The sequence below is a fragment of the Daphnia pulex genome, chromosome 5 (assembly GCF_021134715.1).
Source record: "Daphnia pulex isolate KAP4 chromosome 5, ASM2113471v1".
In the NCBI taxonomy this organism is placed as follows: Eukaryota; Metazoa; Arthropoda; class Branchiopoda; order Diplostraca; family Daphniidae; genus Daphnia; species Daphnia pulex.
The window spans coordinates 11,739,046-11,761,579 of record NC_060021.1 but is presented as its reverse complement, the minus strand read 5'-3'; the positions used below and the strand labels follow the sequence as shown (position 1 = coordinate 11,761,579).

Below are 22,534 nucleotides of genomic sequence, written 5' to 3'. Positions count from 1 at the left end.
TAAATCTGTAGGAAAACCTATAACTATCGTGAACGTCCATTAGATCGTCGTTCAATAACTTTTTATTGCTTTTTCAAAAAGAAAATACGTGTTTTTTGTTGCTCATCAATTGGGAGGGTTTTAAAAAAACACACCTGCAGTTTTGGACTGCGTGATTTTTCTGGCGGCTATCGTGTGCGGTCATTGTTGCTGCTGGTGCGGTATCGTCCGAGCTTTGATGGTTCGTCCGTCCTTGAAAAAAAGAAAGAAACCCACTTTCGCTCTCCGGTTTCCGTCCAGTTTTCACTTTTTTTCTTACCTGTCAGGCGCACAAAAGCACGTGCGTTGGCATGGAACGAACCTACACTTGATAGAAAGAGCAAGTTGGACTTGGCCTACTTTTTTTCAACACAACCGCACGCACATTGCGTACACGTAAGACGGATTGCCTTTGGTTTCGTAAAGTTCACTGATCTGCCCAGTTAATGCAAATTCAGTTTTTCGATAGAAATTTCTTAATCTATATGTTAACATGAGATTTCTCTCGGTTCAATTGCCTCAAATTTGTTTCGATTCTTTCTAGCAATTGCAACATGCTCGCTTAAAAATTGAATTCAGACTTAATGTAGCGTGAGAAAGGTAGAGGAAACTAGTCTAAATTGAATCAAGGTGTGTGTGGATGACGCAAAAAATGGTTTTAATAATGAAATGGAAAGCTATACACACGATTGCTATAACGAAAGCGAAAGTCCGTGAAGAGTGCGAGTTTGTTTTGCTACTGAAACTGCTATAGCACTGACGAAATCGTTCCCTTCCTTTTTGCGTGCGTCTCTTGTTTGTTTGCGATTCATTATTTTTCCGCAGCAAATTTACTTTTTTGTTTGTTTGTTTCTCTCTTTGGGTTGATGCTGCGTACGTGTGCGGTGCACCACCACAAGAATTGCTGGCGGCGTGGTGGGCATTTGACCCATTTCCTAACAGACAGCTGGGGTGGATGAAATAAAGGAAACGACGACAACCGATTCCAGCAATGGTCAGCGTATTCCAGAATTACCAGAAAAATAAAATCCACACACGGACACACCTAACAGATAGGGGAAAGGAAATGAGCGCAGCCGTTTCCTTTGAAAAGTGAACGTGGTGTGCACGTGAGCCAAGACAGGTAAGTACCTTAATTTCCTTATAATTACAAGTTGAACCATACAATTTTTATTTTTATTGTTTCACTTTAATTCTAGGGGATAAACCGATAAAGTGAAGTAACTTGGACAATTTCGTTTCGAAATGAAATAGAAAATCTTAAGGTAATTCCCCCCAAAAGAAAATCACGTAAGTGGCGAGACGTAGATTACGCCATACCAAATCATGTGCAATCATTTGAATATTTTGGTTTCTAGAAAAAAATGAGTTGCAAAAAGAGAATTGGCCTCAGGTATTAAAACATTTATCATTCGGCTGTTTCTCGACATGTGGTGCTATTTCGAGTTTAGTGTTATGGTATCGTTAACCTCCTTTATTATCAAAACCCATATGATTAAACCTATAAAATTCCAACAAATAGTCGGGCATATGGCACGCATCTTTTTTCTAGTCGCCCAAAATCGCAACATCTGTTTTGCACATCAGATCTTAATAGTTTATGGGCGTCGTAAAAGAGGAACTGTGTGCTAATTTTTACGATACCTGTGGGACTTCTGTTTAAACTTTCACCACAGTTCACCCAAGTCTTAACTGGGCACGCAAGACTTTGGTATAACTCGACGCTATTAAAGTAACAAAGTTGCTGCTGCCTGTCGGCAAGAATGAAATGTAGATTTTTAAGACTTTTTTCAAGAGGCTTAGCTTTGAAGTCATACAATTATGCCGACTCTAACCGTCACCGTTTTTTCATGTCGTAATACTAAATGGCCATTTTTTTCTTTAGCTTATTTTTCTCTCGTGTGGTCAGTCACATTATTACGGCATTTGATATAATAAGACTTCTTTTCAGCTGTTGAATAGTGTATCTTGTTTCGTAATATCCTCTTCCTACTTTCTATTATTCGATTTTAATGAAAGCCTTCCGTATCCTGATATGGTGAAAAAGTCCCTCCTTCCATGTCTCACATTTCGTCACGTAAAAATTGTGCGTCACAACGTTCTCGTTTTATGTTTATTATTTTTCGTATAGTTCTCTCTCCCGTCCGTGCTCAGACAGCCCAAAATGAACGAAAAACTGAAATGGAAAGTGAGAGCGAGAGTCTCGGACTTATTTTGTCGTCGCACAGGGCGGGATGCAAGTCACGCTAGAACGGGTTTGCTGCACACGTTAAACGCACCAACGTGTTTTTCGAGTAGATTTGATCTTAACCCAGGGAGCCGTGAATGTTGAGAATCGAAAGTATAGCCGTGGTTTCGTAACTAGATCAACGGGTAGAACAGACGCAGTTTAGAATTTGACTCCTGATATTAATGATACTGTATGCTGTCCGTACGGCTGTGTGTAAACGCCGAGTTTTTTCCCGCGTGTGCCAGACGTCACGTTAAATATTGTCGTAATAAGAGAAAGCCCCCCCTGCGTCAATTTTCCAAGCTGTCGATCTTCGGGGACGGAATAGCAATTGCTCAACAGCGAAACGCATCTATAGTTTTATTTCCTTAAAGAAAAAAAGGGCTACTTTCTCTAAATTTTGGTTGTTTCGCAAACAAAAGCGCTTATATTTACGCAGACTCTTTATCTAAAGAATTCCCTTTTCGTTGTTTGCTTCTACTCGATTTTGGGTTGGAACAGGACGAATGTTCGATCACTGTTCGTGGTGAAAGTCGACCTGAGTAGTTTTCCGTGTTTTAAATTAAATTTCGTGTTTGCGTTTGTGTTTTGTTCGAAAGTATTGGACGAATTTGATAGTTAAACAAAATAAAAGTCATGTATTTGTACAAGCATTGGCAATTTAAAAATGGCTTTCAAAAATTTAATAATTTGATCATTTGTGTTTTTATAGTTGTCTCGGTGTATTGCCCTGGCCATAGAAGTTGATTAGATCAGCTCCTAGCGTTCCGTACTGTGCCTGGAATGCAGGCGAGAGTTCAGCTCCTCGATTGGGATCGACTTTATAGTCGAACTTATTGAAAAGAAACGGTGTGCCTGAAAGTGAAAGGTAAAATGAATATGCTAAAATTGAATCGGTAATAACTAATAATCAAACGCAATCTTACCAACTATGAGGGTAATTGGAGCCGAGTATATTCCAACCAGGAGCGACAACACGGCGAAAAGAAGGATCATTATCTGCATGAAACACAAGTTGATTATTACGCACAGAAAAACAATCCCAGGGTATCATTTGGCTTTCTCTAGAACTTGAGGTACTTACGGAAACAGTCTTCATGTTTGAACAAGACGAAAAAAAAGAGCTGTTGTGCCAAGACAGAAATGTGACAGTCGACTGAGAACTAAAAAATTACTTTTTCCACTCAAATACGCTGTTGTCTTTATATATTCGTTTTTCCCATTGGCTTTCAGCTCCTCCTTAAAATTGAGCTGGAGAAACTTTCACTTGGACAAACCTGGTTTCAATATGGAGGCCGGTGATATGACAGACAGCCGTGCCGCCACCGCCGCGCTTTATACTTTCGACGTGATGAGTTGCTGGTGGACCAAGAACGCTGGCTGCTGATATTGGTTGCTGTTTCCTATGTCTTTATTTCGAGTCGATGACTGTTGGGTTGTGGCCCGGTCCGGTTACTTTCGTTCCAAATCACTTTTCCTTTCTTGTGCGGACGTGTGTGGTTTTCTCCTTTGCCTCAAACCAAAGTGGTGCGCCGCATGCTGTGAACGAGCCGAACGTGTGGCACCTCCATTGCTCGATTTTATTTTGCCTTATTGTTGATATTATTATAGACCCTTATGATTTGTGACTTTATTTGCGCCCGCCAACGGAATGACGTGAGAAAGGAGAAACTTTTTTGTTCCCCAAATGGTTTCGACAATCTCAGACCAGAGGAGAAATTTGCACAAATTTCCTTAAATACAAAATCTTGATACCGATATAAAAACCACCCTAAAATGGGTGGTATTATCTTATTGGGGAATATTTTTAGAACGATAAAACAAAGTCAATGATCTCCTCGGGGGAATTTTCCACACAAGATCATTTGGGGAAATAGATATGTCAAGGTCTCTTGTCTAAATTTGATTGCATTCTAAAAATGCTGTGGCTTTCCCTTCCACGTAACTCATCCATCATCATTAGTGGTTTTCAAAGTTATGAGATCAAACTGTCGTTTTCAAAAGGATGTTAAACGAAAATTAAAGATTTTTTTCCCAGTAGCTATATTGTTACAACACTTGGACATTTGTTTTGTTTGTTGTTCCGTTACCATATGAAACTCGGAGAGTTCAATGTCCGGTGAGTTTGGAATTTTTGTGTGTTCTTCAAACAATTCTGTCACACAACATTGTTCCCCTGCGGCCTTGTTTGACGTATATATTCTCCACGTCACGTTGCGTGCCACATTCTTGGCAGATAACCCCTGTTTCGTGCTGAAACGTATATTAATTATTCGCATTAGCATCGTTTGTATGTTATCCTATTAATATATTGACGTGAAGAAGTCGCATTAGTCGAACCCAGTCGCCAATTTTGCCCGAAAAGTGAAAGTCGAGTAAAGCGCAAAGTAACAAACTGGCAACGCAGCCAGACAGGTGATTTGACGTTTCGTCTGGAATGACTACGTATGTCCCAAGTGCTGAACAAGTGTGAATAATAATATATCCGGCAATAAGAATATCTAAACGGCCGTGTGAACTAAAACTTGTACGTCATACCTGTTGTCAAAGTGTGCTGTTATCGGTGGCTGGCTCTGCTCGTTGATCTTATCGTCATGGATAAAGTTATCTAGAAGATGCCCTTAGGAATCAAAAAGAATGGCACAGGTAAATAAAATATTCTATTGATCGATCACTTCTTTTCCGGGTTCTAAACATGTCTTTTTTTCTTCGTTGGATAGAGGAGAAATTGAACATCCCACGCGAAGAAAAATTACACTCTGAAGAAATGTGGCTGCCCTCTGTTGAGGCCAGCGGTTTGGATGTGGAGGATGTGGCGAGAAAATTGGACACCAATGTTCTCACCGGTTTGAGCTGGGCCGAGGCGGAGAGAAGAAAATCCATGTTTGGAGCCAACGAGTTTGTTGTGAAAAATGAAGATCCCATTTGGAGGAAGTACATGGAGCAATTTCAAAATCCGCTCATACTCCTGCTGCTTGGCTCGGCATTTGTCAGCATCTGCATGAAACAGTTTGATGATGCTGTGAGTATCACGGTGGCAATCTTGATTGTTGTCACCGTAGCATTTGTTCAGGAATATAGGTCTGAAAAGTCATTAGAAGCACTAACCAAGCTCATCCCACCATCATGTCACTGCATTCGTGAAAGCAAAGTTCACTCATTTTACGCCAGAGACCTAGTGCCAGGTGACGTCGTCCTGCTCAATTTAGGCGCTCAAGTTCCGGCCGATTTAAGACTTTTTGAGACCATCGAACTCTCCATCGATGAGAGCAGTTTTACCGGTGAAACGGAGCCAGTTACCAAACAAACGAAAAGAAGGAAAACCGATGAAAACAAATCCACTTGGGAAACCATGGCTTATATGGGCACACTGGTCCGTTGCGGATCTGGAAAGGGTATCGTTGTCTCAACGGGCGATCGCTCCGACTTTGGCCAAATGTTTCGCTTGATGCAAGCTGTGGAATCACCCAAAACCCCTCTCCAAGAAAGCATGGATACGGTCAGTAAAAGTTTTTAAAAATAATACATTAATAAAAGTAACTTTTTAAAAATTTAATTACCATTTGTATATAGCTCGGGAAGCATTTGTCCTACATATCATTTGGCATAATCGGTTTCATCATGTTAGCCGGCTGGCTTCAAGGAAAACCATTGCTGGACATGTTCAATATCGGTGTAAGCTTAGCTGTTGCTGCAATCCCCGAAGGTTTGCCAATTGTAGTCACGGTCACGTTGGCTCTTGGCGTCACTCGTATGGCCAAACGTAACGCCATTGTCAAGAAAATTCCGACAGTTGAAACGCTAGGTATTTCAATTCATTTGCTCTTTTAAATCATCACATGTTTTTATCAATATTTTCCTCTCTTAAAGGATGCGTCAACGTTATATGTTCGGACAAGACGGGCACACTTACAAAGAACGAAATGACGGTGACTAACATTGTCACTTCTGATGGCTGGCGAGCTCAGGTGACGGGTTCCGGCTACAACAACGTTGGCGCTGTCCAAATCCAAGACATTTCGAGTGATTCGGAAACTGCACTAATGGCCCGCAGTTCAATCTACAACGTTTTGGAAGTTGGTTGTGTGTGCAATAATGCTGCAATCAGCCCGGAAGGATCTTTACGTGGTCAGCCAACCGAAGGTGCTCTGCTGGCTGCTGCGATGAAGTATGGCATGCTGGCCTGCAGTTCCAACTACCACCGCCTGCAGGAATATCCATTCAACTCGGAAATGAAAATCATGACTGTCCGCTGTATGCCTCGTGCAGCGCACAACGAATCACGCCAAGAAATCTTCTTCTCCAAAGGAGCCATCGAGAAGATTTTGCAGTACTGCTCGAAAATTCATTACCAAGGACGTTGCTTGCCGATGAACATGGATCACCAACAAAGGGTGTTGGGTGAAGCCAGGCAACTGGCGACGCAGGGACTTCGGGTGATTGGAATGGCACGCGGAGATTCAATGGAAGCGATGGAGTTTCTCGGCATGGTCGGCCTGCACGACCCACCTCGACCGCAGGTGCGACAGGCCGTCGACATCTTCCACGGCACCGGAGTTCAAGTGGTCATGGTGACTGGCGACGCCATGGAAACGGCCGTATCCATCGCAGAACTGTTGGGGATTTACCGGCCCAACAGTACAGTCGTTTCTGGAGAGCAACTGGACGCTATGGCCGACGATGAACTAAAGGACCGCGTGATGGAGGTGTCCGTCTTTTATCGAGTGACGCCCCGTCAGAAGCTGCGCATCGTGCAAGCTTTCCAGTCTGTGGGTGCCGTGGTGGCCATGACTGGCGATGGAGTCAACGACTGTGTTGCTCTCAAAGCTGCCCATATCGGCATAGCAATGGGCAAGAACGGCACGGATGTTTCCAAAGAAGCGGCCGACATGATCTTGGTTGACGACGACTTTTACACCATCATGGCAGCTGTCGAAGAAGGTAAAGGCATCTTTTACAACATCCGCAACTTTATCCGCTTCCAGTTGAGTACGAGTATTGCTGCGCTGTCGCTCATCACCATTACAACCCTGGCTGGACTACCGAACCCGCTCAACGCCATGCAAATTCTTTGGATCAATATTTTAATGGACGGACCCCCAGCTCAAAGTCTGGGCGTTGAGCCCGTAGACAAAGATGTCATCCGGCAACCTCCACGCAGCAGCAAGCAATCAATGATTGATCGATCTCTCATCGCCAATGTACTACTTTCGGCAGCTATAATCGTCCTGGGAACTCTGTTCGTGTTCCAACGCGAGTTGCAGGATAACAAGTTAACACCTCGTGACACGACAATGACATTCACTTGCTTTGTCTTGTTCGACCTGTTCAACGCCCTTAGCTGTCGCTCGCAGGACAAATCTGTCCTGGAAATTGGACTTGGGACGAACCGGCTCTTCATTGCCGCCGTGCTCCTGTCACTCTGCGGCCAACTGCTCGTCATCTTTTTCCCACCACTCCAGTGGGTTTTCCAGACGGAAGCACTCCATTTTCAGGATATGGCCTTCCTGACGGCTATCACTTCTAGTGTCTTAATTGTATCCGAACTGAAAAAGTGGATCCAGCGACACCCGCCTTTTCGACTCTTCTCTCCGGCTGTTAACAGAGGGCGAAGTCGTTCTGATTTGATCTAACCAAAATTCTATTTCATTCAATCGTACAACATCTACTATTCTTCAACTGTCTGTCAATCTCTTGTTTTTTATTCAATTTCTTTTTCATTCATTATTGTTACTATAAAGGTATTCGTTTGACGAGTCAATAGATTGCCAAGAGAACAGAAGGGGCTTTTCGCATATTATTTCATAAAATAATGCCCAGCTTTCCCTTTCCACCCCGCCCCTCTCCATTTACCCTTAGGCAGAGACTCCAGCAGACACTCGACTGTGTACACACACACACAGCCAGTTCATTCGACACGCAATCTGTTATCACGTTTGTGTTGTGTTTTCGTAGGCGGGAATGAGTACCATTCTCTTTCTGTGACGTTGATTAGGTTCGGATATCCTTGAGACGTATTTGGCAGAGTACAAGTATTTCCATCCCTCTGATCATGGACCAGGAATTAGGCAAGAAAATGTCGGCTTTGCGACTAGCCGAAGCCAACAGAACGAGCAACATCACTCGACCTACTACTGGATTTCAGTATCCAGCTACTAGTGGCCAATTACCACCGTACAAGTATCCTAATTCAGCTGCTACTCAAATGAAATATGAACCTCAGTATGGATCTTCATCATCGGAAGGAATTTATGCCAACCTGGAGGAGCTCACTGGAAGTCCTGTCAGAGGCAGGTATGAAGATGCATTTATCCCACCTCCAGAACAATTTTCCCAAAGACTTGTTCAGATATCCAAGATATCACACGTCCCCACGCAATCCAAAGTGAGTTTGGAAGAAGCCATGCGCTACACACCACCAAACTTGGTGACTTCTGCTGACGAAGCACCTGTTTATGAGAATCTTCAATTCTACACTTCACCAAAGAAATCGTTTTCAAGTATTTCATCAGCTAGTAACATGTGTGTGCCAACCTATCAGCCAGTTTCCTCCAACCTTGCCGCATTGAAAACTGATGCCCAGTTGGCCACACAACAGCCCTTTGAGCCGAGTCAGTTTCCCCCACCTTCTACATCGATGAAATGCAAATCTTTCACACAAGCATATCCAGCACCACAAATCATCAAGCCATCTCCTCAAAGGTTTTCCCAACCTACTCCTACCTATCAACAAACTCAAAACGCTACAAGCACTACTACAACTGGATATGAAAAGTCACCTCAGCGATTCATCAAACCAGGAATGACAACTGATTCAAGCATTCAACAGATGAGTCCAGCTGGTTCCTCCCCTAAAATGCCCTTTGCAACTCTTCCTTCCAAAAAGGTTTGTACCTTCTTAGTATTTTGTTTGTGTTTGTTTAATAATTTTTGTTTTTAATTTCTTTAATTTCAGGAAACTTCTGATGCTGAGAAAAAATTTGAATCTTTCATGAAAGAAATAGAAGAAGAAATGGAGAATCAAGAACAAGATGGGGAGTTTTTTGGTAATGAATACATTTTATTTAGCAAAAATTTCACTTCCTAAAGGTTCTTTGTTGTTTTGGAACAATCGCGCACCAATAAATAGGTGTTTGTCATACTTGTGGCGAAAAAATTACTGGGGCGGCCGAAGCCTGCCAGGCAATGGGAAATCTCTATCACACTTGCTGCTTCGTATGCTGTTCCTGTGGTCGGGCCCTTCGGGGAAAAGCTTTCTATAATGTTCATGGAAAGGTTTACTGCGAGGAGGATTATTTGGTGTGTATCATTTTTATAGGTTAACTGGGCAACTTTTTGCTTATAAATCCTTTCTATTTTCACAGTACTCTGGCTTTCAACAAACTGCTGAGAAATGTGGACTGTGTGGACATTTAATAATGGAAACTGTAAGAGCTTTATTTTCTGAACAAATCCCGTTTCAATTATAATCATTAAAAAAATATGTTGTACAGATTTTACAAGCTATGGGAAAATCTTATCATCCTGGATGCTTCCGTTGCTGCGTTTGCAACGAATGCTTGGACGGGGTTCCATTCACTATCGACGTTGATCATAAAATCTACTGTGTGACCGACTACCACAGGTAAAATAAGTATTCCATCTCTTTTTTGCACCTAGATCTGTTGTACCACATTACCTGCACCACTCCGTTGCGTGTTTCTTTGGTACATGGTTTTTATTTTGAGTCAAAACTCTTACGTGCTGGGCCATTTTTTGCCTGCCTGATTGGAGGAATATTTACTTCCTAAGAGCCTGCTTAATTCTCTCTTTTTTGAACACTTTTCTTGTATCATCGTTGTCTTGCTGGGTGAAGGATGTTTGCACCGAGATGCGCAGCTTGCGATGAAATTATCACGCCTGCTCAGGTGAGAGATCTATTTGGTTCCAGGGCCCTTGACAAATTTGAATTTTGCTCATAAAAGAAAGGGATACGACATTCTTTTTTCTATGCACTTATAGGGTAGCAAAGAGACGGTACGCGTTGTGTCTATGAACAAGGATTTTCACGTTGATTGCTATGTTTGCGAGGTTTGACATTCAACAAATAAGGTCTTCTTTTCAACGCAATTTTTAAATGTTTCTTTTGCTATTAGAGTTGTGGATTACAGTTAACGGATGAGCCAGAGCGGCGATGTTATCCTTTGTACGGCCGCCTATTTTGTCGCAGCTGTCGACTTATGCAAGACACTTGAAAATTATGCAGCACACGAATACGCCAAAACCAAAATGTTTTTTTTTTACTCTTCGGTTTTCTTTCCTATTATTACGTGCGATATAAGCTTTTACATTTTGACGAAAACTTTTTAGGTTTAATTTTCAAAAACTATCCTACAAGACGTTATTTGACTTTTTTTTTGTGTGTACCTTATTCAAACTAACGTGACTAATGTCCCTAATAGATTGGCTCTGTTTTCATTGCAAATGTACACTGCACAAATACTCGGATTACACCATTAAATTTTTAGTTAATACCAACCGAACGTTATGTACATTTGTGGAGTTCAACTTCTGAATGAATGAAACAATTTTATTCAGTTAGTTTTCATTTGAGCTGTGATTGGATCACTAGCACATCCAGGGCATGTGTGCAATGTTTCTCGTATGAATAGGTCGCAGTCAAGACATACAATCTGTTTGCAGTTTTCACACTCGTAAACCTTAAAAAAATAAATAAATAACAGATGTAAGAAAATCGTCGAAGAACCAATAATCATTCTTACATTGGGATCCAATTCACCAAAAGGCTTGGCGCACGCAAAGCAATGCGTCATCTCGGGAACTTCTGTTCGTTCTATAAATGGTTTGATGGGAAAGAGATGGTGATAAGAACGGGCAAGATGAGGGGCAGAAACCAGAGTCAATCCGCATTGTTTGCACTCAACTGGAAGCTCACAATAACGACTTCCACATTGCGGACAGTTATAGCCACTGTTGTTGCCCATTAAACATGATGTTTCGTTTTCAATATGGCTGTAAAGCAAACAGAAAGTGATGAAACACTTGAATATACGCCAATATCGCCAATAATTTACCAAAGACAATAAGCTGGGGCGTGATCTGCAGCAGAATCTGAAGCTCCGTCGCCTGAACCAGTTTTACCTCCAGGAAAACCCATTTTCACCAGTGAGGCCTCCATAGAACCTAAATTTCAAAGCTACACTGTACCGCGTTCCAATAGTAACAATTCCAAAGAAACAATTACCTGCTACAGCCGGTGGTTGCACTTGATTTAGAATGAGTTCCTTCAGATGATGATCGTCGAGAAGAACATTGTAAGTGCCACCAGTTCTTTTGGCAATTTCTCGGCAAATCCTTACTTCTGCCGCCAGCCCGATGATTGAAACCCGAATGTTATTCTCCTTCAAAGACTTGATCGTTTTTTTTATGTCACCCGGATCGCAAGTAGTCAAGCTGCCAAATAACACCAACACTTCTCTACTAGAGTGGGCAGGCATGTTTTTCAGACCATTCATAGCCCTTTCTAATGAGTTTTGAAGTGATGGCTCCCCTTCACACGAAGTATCCTTCATTTGTTGTAATGCCTAGGAATGTTTAAAATTATATTTTGATTTCTTGATGATAAACTTAAGATTTACCTCAATATGCTTTTTCTGGTTTCCGGCTAGGGCTGTAACAAGTTCACTGCGTTTCACTTTGGTTGTTAATATTCCTAACTGACTTATCGGGTTAAGGTCAAAGAATTCATGAACAAACAATTCTAATAACTTTAAAACACAGAGGAAGCGAGTAGGTTTCAAATCCTGCAAAAACATGCATTCTGAAGCATCTATAACAACAAAGAGATGCCTCATCATTCCAAGTTGGATCGCACCGGTGGCTTTCAGGGCAGCTCTTTTCCTTTTGGCTCGGGCTACTATTTCAGCCACATTTGATTCCAATAAACCATCATCATCTTCTTTAATAGCTTCCCTAGATTTCATTCAATAAGTGAATTTAGTCTCATGGTTATACTTCATATCACTAAGTACTTACCATGTTTTTTCATATCCCGACTCCCAGCGATACTCATTGGTTTCTTCTTCATCTGCCATTTTGGTAAAATAAGCGTGGTTTTTGCGTTTTAAACAGTTATAAATATTCAATTGATGACACCAATTGTTCTTGGCTTCTTGCGACTCACGAGAACCTTATTTTCGAACATATTTTTCCTATTCGAAAATGTCTTCTGCTTGTGTTTCTTTACAGGGATGCCAGATTCCAGATCCAGATTTCACTCAACCACGAGAATTCAAACTAAAAAAAATACATGATAATTTCAAATAAATAAAAAGAAATAGAAAAAAAACTGTGAAAAATTTATGATGACATCATATTTAAATAATGACTCATGGGCTATATCACAGAAAATTTGTCATCCTTCCTTTGAAATTTGAATCGTTTCCTGTGTTTATCACGTGACTTTTTTAACAAATCGTAGGGAGAATTCGCAAGTCTCCGCCCCGATTGCCTCATGTTACATTTTTCCAATTTTCGCTGAACGGAAATTGGAATGTAGCAAGCAAATTGTGATGACAAATCTGAAAAGTGTGCTGTAAACTTACTCTCTATACAGAATTCATTTTGTTTAACGGCTGTGATAATGATAGTAGCTCACGTGAAGCACAAGTATTGATACGAAAATCGAAAAGCATTCGTAATCAGCAACAGGTGTATTTATCTTTTCGTTGGGTGGAAGTGCGTCATTACGTAAAGCTGCATGAGATAGTGTTGCAAGTATTTTGCTGAAGGTAAAGTATGTAAAAGCTTTGTAAAGATACTGAATTGTTCTTAATTATTTCTAACTTCAGTGTGAAAGTTGTAGAATGTCTGTCCCAGACCAACTGAAAACTAAGAGAAGAGCCAGAGTCAATCGAATGAGGAGATGGGATCAAATTGATGACAAGTATAAATCTGAAATTTTCTCTTCTCTTATTATGATTTCCTCCACAAAAAAGTTTGATAATATTGTTTTCTAATTAAATTTTCAAATTAGGATGTGGAATAAGTGGGAGAAAGTATTCAAAGAAAAATTTAAGAATTTCAAAGATTCCTGGACACTTGCTGTAACAAATGATTGTCCATCTACACATGAATGGGAACACTCATTAGAAGAAAAGTTAAGCATGGCATGCAAGTGCAAGGTAAAAGTTGTTGAATGAAATGTTAATAGTGAATGTGATTTTTTAACATGACTTTTTAATAGGACTGTAACCATGTATGGGTTACAGACAATGGTATTGTTTGTTTCTACTATGCATTTAATAAGCAGTCCAACACTGGAGAAATTGCAGGAAAAACCCTTATTGTTTGGGTGAAGCCTCAATTATGCCCCAATAAGGAAAAATGTGGCTCTTCCAATGTAAGGCAAATCTCTGTCTGAAGTTACTTATTGAAAAAATTGTGCAACTAAACAATTTCTTTCTTTATTTATTTTAATTCAAAGCTGCCAATGATAGATGTGTACCAGGATGAAGTGGAGGCTGTGCTGAGCTATCTTATGATGGAGATTGGTTGGTATTTTTACCAAATTAATTACTCAAAGGATGAAGAAAATCAAATTGAAAGCCAACGGAAACTGCGCGAGAGAAAAGCAAAAGAGAAAAAAAATCCACAAGTGAAGAAAGGATCGTCGAAATTAAACGGTGATATCCCATCATTGGATCAGATCCCTCCATTCAAGGAAAATGTGAGTGGTGGTTTACAAATTGCGAAACCTAACGAATCGAAACCACCCGTCGACATGAGACGCATCACAAAATTGAAAAATCGATGGGATAAATCTCCAGAACAGTAGGATATTTTAAGCCCCTTTAAATACGCTGGGACACATGTTTTATCTTGAATTTATCATCTATTAAATTTTTCTTTTCAGAATCAAACAGGAATGGGAGCTAAGTTTTCAAAACAAGTTTGAATATTTTACCCAAAAAAATCCCACGCATAAGTGGATCATGAGCCTGGAGAAAGTCACCAAGGATCACCCTCTAAGAAGAGAGCAGAAATGGGAGCGATTCCTCGGAGAGAAAGTTGAAGCAGGATTTAAATGCCCGGTAAAAATATATATTCAAAATAATATTCTATGAGACATTTTTGAAACATCAAATGTTTGTCTTCTACTCTCTCTAGAAATGCGAATACGTTTGGGAATCGAAAAGAGCCTGGATAAGCTTTTGGATGTGGCTGAATCCACCAAATAGCGAAGGAGTTCGTATTGGTCAAGTAGCTGTTCATATTCTAGGCCAAAAATGTTTCAATTGTCCTGGAAACCCAAATGTATGTCAATATTAGCTATTCTATGATTCTACACCCCATTTATTAATACTATCGCTTGTTAATTTTAGAGCAAACCGTACTATACAGGAGACTTACAACCTGAAGAGATTGACGCAGTATTGAGTTTTCTCTTGATGGAAATCGATTTTCATTATTACGGGAACGAAAATTATACGGACTTGCACGAAGAAGAAATTGAAAAAAAGCGGATCAATTCGCCGATACATTTTGTTAGTAGAGGAGTTCACAGAAAAGAATTGTGCCAACCGTGCCAACAAAAGGTTTGCAAGAAAAGAGTTACCGCGGTATATCCGAATCCGGTAGTGCCTGCCCAATAAGTTATCGCTGCAAGCATCATTGCTACAAGGAATTTTATTATATTCCATTTTAACTTTTAAATCAAGAACTTTTAAACTAAGAAGAAGAAACAAAAGGAAAATCAATCTTTCAATGCTACTTACATTTTGATTGTAATTCAGTAACGTCATGTGCCATATACCCTACCATTGTTCAAAATTAAACAAATGTCAAACTTTTGTTCATGCTTAGTTGCGTGAAACAACCTGAAAATAGTGTGATTAAAATTGAAACGGATAATTTACATTGTTAATTACGAGATTTGAATAATAGCTAATCGACGACATCATCTACCGTAATTAATATTATAGTTCTGACTTCTGATCACTTTATCAGGGAGGTCTTCATTTTAAAATTATTACTTGAATGAAGAAACAGATTGTAAAATATTAAAAATAACGGAGTTTCTATCCCAAATCAATTTTGGAAATTAAAATTAAGTGGTGGGATGGGGTTTCAAAAATGAAATTTGGCTACGCCGAGTTTGCCAGTGCGAAATTATCTCTCACGTAAACAACAACTCATCTAAAGAATTAAATTGATGGGACAAACTTTTGCTGTTCAACTTATTGAAACATGTACGAGGAAGCTTTCCACAAGTTGAGGAAATTCTTCAGAAAATGGTAAGTTTTATTTTTTTCTTAAACTCTATACCTTCTGTAAATATTTACATTTTGATGTTGAAAAAGTTCACGAAAATTGTAAATATTTACATTTTGATGTTGAAAAAGTTCACGAAAGTCTGAAATTGCTAATTAAATCATTTGTATGTTGTGTCATATAGGGAAAGCTCAGATGCACATAGCAGTGAAAGGCGTGACGATTCGAGTTGAGTTGAGCTGCTGCGTGCTGTCTGCAAGCAAGCATTCCAATTGGCTGTCGCTAGGTGGCGCTAATGTCTTCAGGGACCCAATTCGGCCATTTTGTTCCTTGACGCAGCAGATCAGGAACGTCGGTCTTGACGTTTTCCATGATGAAAATGCAAAGGTACTTTTTAGTAATTTCTTAGGGTTATAAATATTTAATGTTAAATTTCGATGTGTAAATTTACAGGCGATTTCAATTATTCAACACCACTTTGTCAAACCATCGAACTCGGACTTGAGTGCCTGTTCATTTTGCAGAAAAGTCGTGCATCGTGTGTCTTGATGCATGTACCCATTCGTACGTCTCGTCCCATGCAAAGGTAATTATTTTTATCTAATTTCCTATTAAAGTACCTTTTTAATATGACAAGAGATAAATGTTAATATGAAAAGAGATTAATTAGCAATTTGAATACCTTGCCAATTCTAACTTCCTCCGTAAAATTTGAGATATCGGAGAGATCTGTTGGACTGCCTAGTTTGTCTTACTCCTGGTATTCTTTTGTCGTAAAGAGTCATGTGTAATTGTGTACACAGTTTTTCCCATAATTTGGGGGTATTACTAGAATGCGCGTTGCGCGGACGTTATTAGTCGTTGCTTCTTGCTTGTTTCTGGTACTTTCGTACTTTTTCCCTGACATTTTACTCATATAAATGGAAATTCCCACTTGTATGTTCTTTAAGTTTTTTAAATGTGAGTTTTTTGTGTGGTGAATTTACAGATAACAGTTATACTTGGAAATTCCATCTGATCATGTGGCCTGAAACTGCTGTACATTTTCCTAAAATGTTGTCTCTTGCTGCATGTACCGGATGTACATTTTGTTTTGCCACATGCAGAAATTCTTCAGATAAGTGTAAGTAATTATGTTCAACTTCTAAGGTTACATTTAGTTATTTGATGACTTTGCTTCTGATCGTAATTGAGTTTTTATCTTTCTATTGACGGCCTGAGCTTTTTCATTGCAGTCTGGATTTGTTGCAGCCAGCTTGTGGAACTTGGTGTTCCTCTTGCAGCTTGCTACCTGTACCGATTGTAGCTTTCATCACATGCAGAAACACTTCATGTCCACTCCACCTCAACTATTCAAGATGGTGGCCTTCTGACATGTTGATTCCTGTAGAGGTGTGATTGTGATGAACGATTCTCATTCTCAGCTTTTTGGTAATTTTATTAATTTGTTTAATTTGCCATGATAAGTAGCATTTTTATTTAGAGAGAAGCTGTCTGTCAGGTTATTGCATGTTGCTCCTTTGACCAACTTGAAAAATATCTTAAGAATGGATGTAAAGCCAGTTTTCTGAATGTTAGATACTCGGGGCATGACAAGAAAAATTTCTAATTTGTTGGTATCCGTGGTTAAATCAGTAAAATGTCAAAAATGAAATCCTCCAAACCCCAGATAGTGCTTTTCTTCGTGCGGGGGACGAAATTCCGCCATTTCCCATTTGTTTCCGAGACACTGACTGAAAATGTATTACGAACTTCCGGCGTCCTTTTACCTTTTCAGTCATGTTAATCAAAAGGTAATTCCAGTTTGTATTTTCTTATGTTTAATGAATGTTTAATATTTAATTAAGGGTTTACAGGTATAGCCTATAGCATCAACTTCGCCATAATAATCCGATAACGTGGGCTAAAACTACTGTACATGCTTTCGAACTGCTGTTACCTGTACGTCTCATCCCATGTAACAAAGTATTTTTTTTTTCAACAACTTCCCTGTTATAATGCAAAATATTTGTTAAGTATCTTTTATATATATTTAGGGAGGAGATCCCTCTGCTTAACTGATGGAGGATTTGAGAACATGCAGAATGTGAACTTCATTGCTGTCTTTCATGCTCATGGTTTTGTTGCAGCCAGCTGGTGAAAGGTGTGTTAAAGTCAAGTTGAGCTGCGGCACAAATAAATCAAAATTGAGTTGAGTCACTAACTACATTCCTCGTCGTGTAACCAAATCGCAATCATGGGTAAATATTCAGGTTTTACATGAAGTATCGTATCAATTCCACATTTTTTCAAATTTGTTAATCTAGTTATAATTGAAAAATACACCAATGACAAGTGTTGCATCAATTTCAAGCAGGTACAATTGCTGCACGGCTCGAGTTGAAAGGTGAATCACGAGAAGGAAAAACTCATTAAGCGAGAGAATTGTCGATAGAAGTTAATCAAATGAGCATCTCCGACATGGCAACTACCAGTTCGCAATTATTGGCAAATATTCTTACTTTTTGTATTTAGTTGTGTATCAATCCCATTTTTCTCTTTTTGTTAGTGTGCCAGTTATCATTGATTATTAATGTGGAAACTAATTGCTCAGCTAACCAAAGCGTCGTGCTGCTGTTGGTTATTGTATCGCTGATGGATGGGTCGACAACGAGTGTACCGATGTCTCCTGGGTATAGTGGATACTAAGCATCAGCAGCGAAAGAATACTACACCACGTCGCCACCTTTCTACACAACAATGCCAACATACGCAATACCTACTTACTAAAAGAGGCCGCCAAATTACTACACCACCTAGGCTTCAGAGTATTGCAAGAAGTATTACTCTGCCCCGAGCTTCTACACCGATGATTACTCTGCCCCGAGCTTCTACACCGATGATTACTCTGCTTTGAGTTACATCACCAAGGCGTCAAGTACCACACTGAGTCTCGCAAGTACACCACTAAAGCTCCAGAGTATTACACTACAATCTACGCTGCTCCAGCCTACTATACTGATGTTTCCAATTCCTATTTTTCTCCCAGCTACTACACCGATGCTTCAGCCTTTTACAACACCAAATAGGTCGAATACTTCACCGAAGTGCACCTAAGTATTACACTGCAACCTACGCTACCCCAGCTTACACCGCCATCACCCAAAAGCAACTCACGCTACGACCAGTTACTGCGCCGAGACCCCTAAGTACTACACCACTAAGGTACTGGTGTATTATGCTACCACATAACTGCCCCCAGCTACTACACTGACGCCCCGAAGTATTACTCTGCCCCGAGCTACACCAACAAGGTACCGGAGTACTACACGTATACGTATGCTCCCCCAACCTACTACACCGAAGCTCCCAAGTACTACTCTGTCCTCAGCTACTTACTACACCGATGGCTAAAGTAGTAAGTACTCTGTTCCCAGCTACTACAACGAGGCTCCTGCTGATTACTAAACCAAAATGGTTGCAAACTACACCAAAGCGCCCAAGAACTACTCTGCCCCGATCTACACAGCCACAACTTGCGGCAACAGGCGGTCAAGTATTACGCAGCCCAACACAGAAGCTGCCTTTTCGTACTACGAAGAAATACTACACTGATGCTCCAGTTTGCTACACGCAACCTATGCTACACCAAGGTACAACACCGAAGCTCCCAAGTACTACATCAAAGAAGTCGCATATTACACAAGTCAACCACGTCCGCCGCCCCAGTTTACTTCACCGAGGAACCCAAGTATTAATCTGCTCCAAGCTACTACCAAACTGAGCTCAGAAGTACTACACCAGCAAGGTTCCTGAGTGTTACACCACTACTTACGCTGCTACGACCTACACACCGAAGTTCCATAGTATTCCTATGCCCCGAGTTACTACACTACTAGAGCACCAACAAATTACAACACAATCTTTCTTCTTCGGTAATTTTTGTTTTCTTCCAGCATTTCCATTGATGCAAAATATAATTAATGAATTCACTTCATTTTAATTATAGTTTAACGTTTGCGATGGTTGCTGTCCAATGAGGTTTGATACTGCAGCATATGCTGGGGAAACGTTTATGCGCATCAAATTTAATTTTGGCTATTACTTGATGCTGGTATTGTGTTTTGAAAGTTGCAATTTGTATTTGGTTCAATTGGCATTTTGTATATTTTATTCGGATGTTAAGATTTTAGAAGAAAGAAAAACAAACATGGGGAATTTAATGCCATACAAAAAATAAACAAATCTTTGCAATTAGGGAAGGAAGGAGGAGAAAACTGGGAAAGTGAAGTAATCATTTGAATATTTCAAATGAAATTACATTATTTAATTTATTGTGAAATTTTCATATTGTTGACTAGTAATGTAATAAATATGAAAAATAAACTTGTTCCGTCACAATAATCCTTATCTCTAATAAATCAATCTTACATTTTTCTAAAACAGTACTTGAATAAATGATACTCACCATAACTACTTGAGTGATAGCACTTGTCTTCAAAATAAATCAAAGCAAAACATTAGATCTGGAGAATGTAGCCATATTTTAGAGATTATCTATGACTTGAATGCAGATTGTTAATTTGAAATGTTATACATTAGATGCCACAGTATTGATTTTTTAATCCTGGACAAAAGAAGTACCTTGCAAATACAAACTATTTAGTTTATGAAGACATAGCTTGCATTATTGGATTGTTCCGTTTGTTCTCTGTTTTCACAAGCACTGAGGCTGCACCTAGGTCAACTTTAGCTGAAATCTTCTGAAAAATTGAGCCAAGAACACAATAAGAATCATTAGCTAAATTTTGTGTTATTTAAAATTGGTTAAACTTAACTCAAAATCCTAATCTGAATTTGTTTTTATTTTTTAAAGTAACTTATGATGTGTAGTTGTGTACTGTGTAGCTTAGGAGCAGACGAAGTTTCCCCAAAGAAATCTTGGGGGGCTTTTCGGGGCTTTTAGCCCAGACAACCTGTCACATTCCAATGCTGCTCTCCAATTATCAATGGTCATCGTAACCTACAGAAAAAAAGAGATTTATCACAAGTAAGACAAAGTGCAGAATTACAGGAATAAGGCTAAAGGGGTGACAGGTGATTATTTAGATGTCCAGTTCCTAGAGTGAGAATCAAATGAGCCAATTACATAATGTTGTTGTCAGATATGGTAGTGTGGAGTGGAGTGCCTTGTAGTATGCTGCGGTGAATAGAAAAGCATTCTGAATAACTGACAGGTTTACCTAACCAACTGGGTGTTTTTCCTTTCAGCAATTCACTGACTAAACACTGATGCCCAGGTGCTGAAATGACTGGAATCACTTGCAGACAAGGCACATGAACCAATGTCACTGCATTGTCTTCAGAGTAGAAGTTGGACTGGTAAATTTGTGTGGTTGTTGAAGTGTGTAAAAGATGGACTGGCGTCCATCACCACCTTAGGATTTCGTCTGTTGTGTGTGGTGGCTTCGGCTTGTTGGTGAAATTTTGCAAGGAGAACGTTACGTGAACGTGAGTATCAAAGTTATTTGTTACCTTTTTTTGTCAGTTCTTTCAATTGAGTGTCAACGAGCTAGAGCGGACATTGTTTTCATGTTAACTTTTAAACGTTTCTTCTTTCTGACACTAGACGGCATAGACTTTGATAATTTTTTACCTGTCAGAATCAGTTTAGTTACGTTTACTTTGCACATCTCTGTAGCGATTTCTCAATACTACTTCAAAAAAATTTTGGGTGGTAACTGTCAGTTTCTGTTTCAGCAACAAAGCTCACTTGTTAGATTTTTCAAAATGTGTTTTTTTTTTCTACTTCCGGTTTTCTCTTTTCAGTCAGTAGTTCAGTAAATATTCATTCGACGAACAAAATAACCACAGATTCGTGATCCTCGTCAAATTTGTCGTAAAGTTCATGTTTTGTTTTGTACGTTTTCGTACTTCCGGTTTTGAAAATTTTCCTGAACTATATATAGTTCAGGAAAATTCTCGATTTTGGCCAAAATATGGATTTCGTTTAAATTACATCTAATCGACCCCAAATTTTACGTAGATCACGAATATTTGGTTTATTTGGTCGGCAGCTCAATGGTTGAGGCGCTATCGCTAACTTCCGGTATACTTCCGGAAATTTTGCATAAAACTAGCAAGTGAGCTTTGTTCTCTGCACAATTCTAAAGACTCCTTGGCCAGTTTAAGCACACAGAAATGGTATTTTTGATTACTTTTGTGACTTTTGTGACTATCTAAACCCGGTCAGTTTTGGATGTGTCTAATAGATGGCGTGAAAGAATATTGTGTTGATATGTGCAGTTATGGCAGCTCGTTGTCAACAGTTCAGCTAAAGCTATTTTCTTCAAAAATTACCAATGAATTCGTTGGTAAATTGGATATATTTTGTGTGCAATTTGTTGGGCATGTGTTCTTTTCTGTATATGTGTTTAATAACCTTCATATTTCTCATTAATTTCCAGGAGAAAATGTGGAAGGGGCATGCAGCCTACTGTCAACTATTGTGTTGTAAATCCTGGCATCCTACTGAATGTGTCATCCAAATGACAGAGGTAACAACCAACACTAGCTTATAATCAAGTATTGCTGAAATATATATTGTTCTCATCCTTTATTAGGATTCATCATAATTATCGACTGATTCTATTGGACTTGCTAGATCACCAACCCCAGCATGGACCAATCTCTCATTCCATCTTCTAAACCTTGGATAACTGATTGGTAGTTAAGTGTGTAAGTTTACTTGTCATGTCACCAAACTTTCTTTGTTGCAGTCTAATATGTATTTAAAGTATTGATCTGCACTGGCGTCTATATAATAGCACATTGATGACACAAATTATAAACAAGGTGACTTAATTTTATATTTTTTATTTGCAGGTTCTTGGGTTTCTAATTTTGCATGACAGACTTTATGAGAAGTCACGTCTTTGAAGAAAAAGGACAATGAGTACACAGTCAACAAGGTCCTTTGTTTGGTAACCCGTTTGCTGCTACCACCCCTTTTTACTTCCTTAAACAGGCCCTCTT

General features: G+C 39.6%; 4 protein-coding genes and 4 long non-coding RNA genes across 10 annotated transcripts; 5 read left to right on the top strand and 3 right to left on the bottom strand.

Annotated features, from left to right (window-relative positions):
- Positions 1-2,866: 2,866 nt before the first annotated feature.
- Positions 2,867-3,482, bottom strand: LOC124193385. The gene is made up of 3 exons (XR_006874222.1): positions 3,333-3,482; positions 3,175-3,247; positions 2,867-3,103 (listed from the first exon to the last, which is right to left on the bottom strand). It is a non-coding gene; the product is annotated as an uncharacterized LOC124193385 (long non-coding RNA).
- A 589-nt stretch (positions 3,483-4,071) lies between these two features.
- Positions 4,072-8,030, top strand: LOC124193380 (calcium-transporting ATPase type 2C member 1-like). The gene is made up of 4 exons (XM_046587149.1): positions 4,072-4,894; positions 4,969-5,747; positions 5,822-6,053; positions 6,119-8,030. Exons 1-4 carry the CDS (start codon positions 4,864-4,866, stop codon positions 7,879-7,881), a joined length of 2,805 nt encoding a protein of 934 aa, XP_046443105.1. The 5' UTR covers positions 4,072-4,863; the 3' UTR covers positions 7,882-8,030.
- Positions 8,031-8,099: 69 nt separating this feature from the next.
- Positions 8,100-10,765, top strand: LOC124193381 (LIM domain-containing protein jub-like). The gene is made up of 8 exons (XM_046587150.1): positions 8,100-9,134; positions 9,204-9,294; positions 9,378-9,547; positions 9,613-9,675; positions 9,742-9,872; positions 10,104-10,155; positions 10,250-10,318; positions 10,384-10,765. Exons 1-8 carry the CDS (start codon positions 8,301-8,303, stop codon positions 10,480-10,482), a joined length of 1,509 nt encoding a protein of 502 aa, XP_046443106.1. The 5' UTR covers positions 8,100-8,300; the 3' UTR covers positions 10,483-10,765.
- Positions 9,377-12,499, bottom strand: LOC124193382 (general transcription factor IIH subunit 2-like). The gene is made up of 6 exons (XM_046587151.1): positions 12,284-12,499; positions 11,887-12,220; positions 11,493-11,832; positions 11,323-11,431; positions 11,011-11,260; positions 9,377-10,947 (listed from the first exon to the last, which is right to left on the bottom strand). Exons 1-6 carry the CDS (start codon positions 12,340-12,342, stop codon positions 10,822-10,824), a joined length of 1,218 nt encoding a protein of 405 aa, XP_046443107.1. The 5' UTR covers positions 12,343-12,499; the 3' UTR covers positions 9,377-10,821.
- A 236-nt stretch (positions 12,500-12,735) lies between these two features.
- Positions 12,736-15,164, top strand: LOC124193377. 2 transcript variants are annotated; one of them, XM_046587148.1, is made up of 9 exons: positions 12,736-12,835; positions 12,898-13,038; positions 13,099-13,193; positions 13,284-13,431; positions 13,494-13,649; positions 13,734-14,080; positions 14,163-14,340; positions 14,417-14,563; positions 14,632-15,164. In XM_046587148.1, exons 3-9 carry the CDS (start codon positions 13,114-13,116, stop codon positions 14,899-14,901), a joined length of 1,326 nt encoding a protein of 441 aa, XP_046443104.1. In that variant the 5' UTR covers positions 12,736-12,835; positions 12,898-13,038; positions 13,099-13,113; the 3' UTR covers positions 14,902-15,164. The 2 variants fall into 2 exon arrangements, with proteins under 2 accessions (XP_046443104.1, XP_046443102.1); XM_046587146.1 differs by having other exon boundaries at positions 12,755-13,043.
- A 2,484-nt stretch (positions 15,165-17,648) lies between these two features.
- LOC124193378 lies at positions 17,649-19,903 on the top strand. Its single transcript, XR_006874218.1, has 4 exons — positions 17,649-17,663; positions 17,877-18,479; positions 18,549-19,434; positions 19,509-19,903. It is a non-coding gene; the product is annotated as an uncharacterized LOC124193378 (long non-coding RNA).
- Positions 19,904-20,343: 440 nt separating this feature from the next.
- Positions 20,344-21,127, bottom strand: LOC124193379. 2 transcript variants are annotated; one of them, XR_006874220.1, is made up of 2 exons: positions 20,649-21,127; positions 20,344-20,522 (listed from the first exon to the last, which is right to left on the bottom strand). It is a non-coding gene; the product is annotated as an uncharacterized LOC124193379 (long non-coding RNA). The 2 variants fall into 2 exon arrangements; XR_006874219.1 differs by having other exon boundaries at positions 20,743-21,127.
- A 664-nt stretch (positions 21,128-21,791) lies between these two features.
- LOC124193376 lies at positions 21,792-22,334 on the top strand. The gene is made up of 3 exons (XR_006874217.1): positions 21,792-21,873; positions 21,967-22,056; positions 22,123-22,334. It is a non-coding gene; the product is annotated as an uncharacterized LOC124193376 (long non-coding RNA).
- The last annotated feature ends 200 nt before the right edge of the window (positions 22,335-22,534 follow it).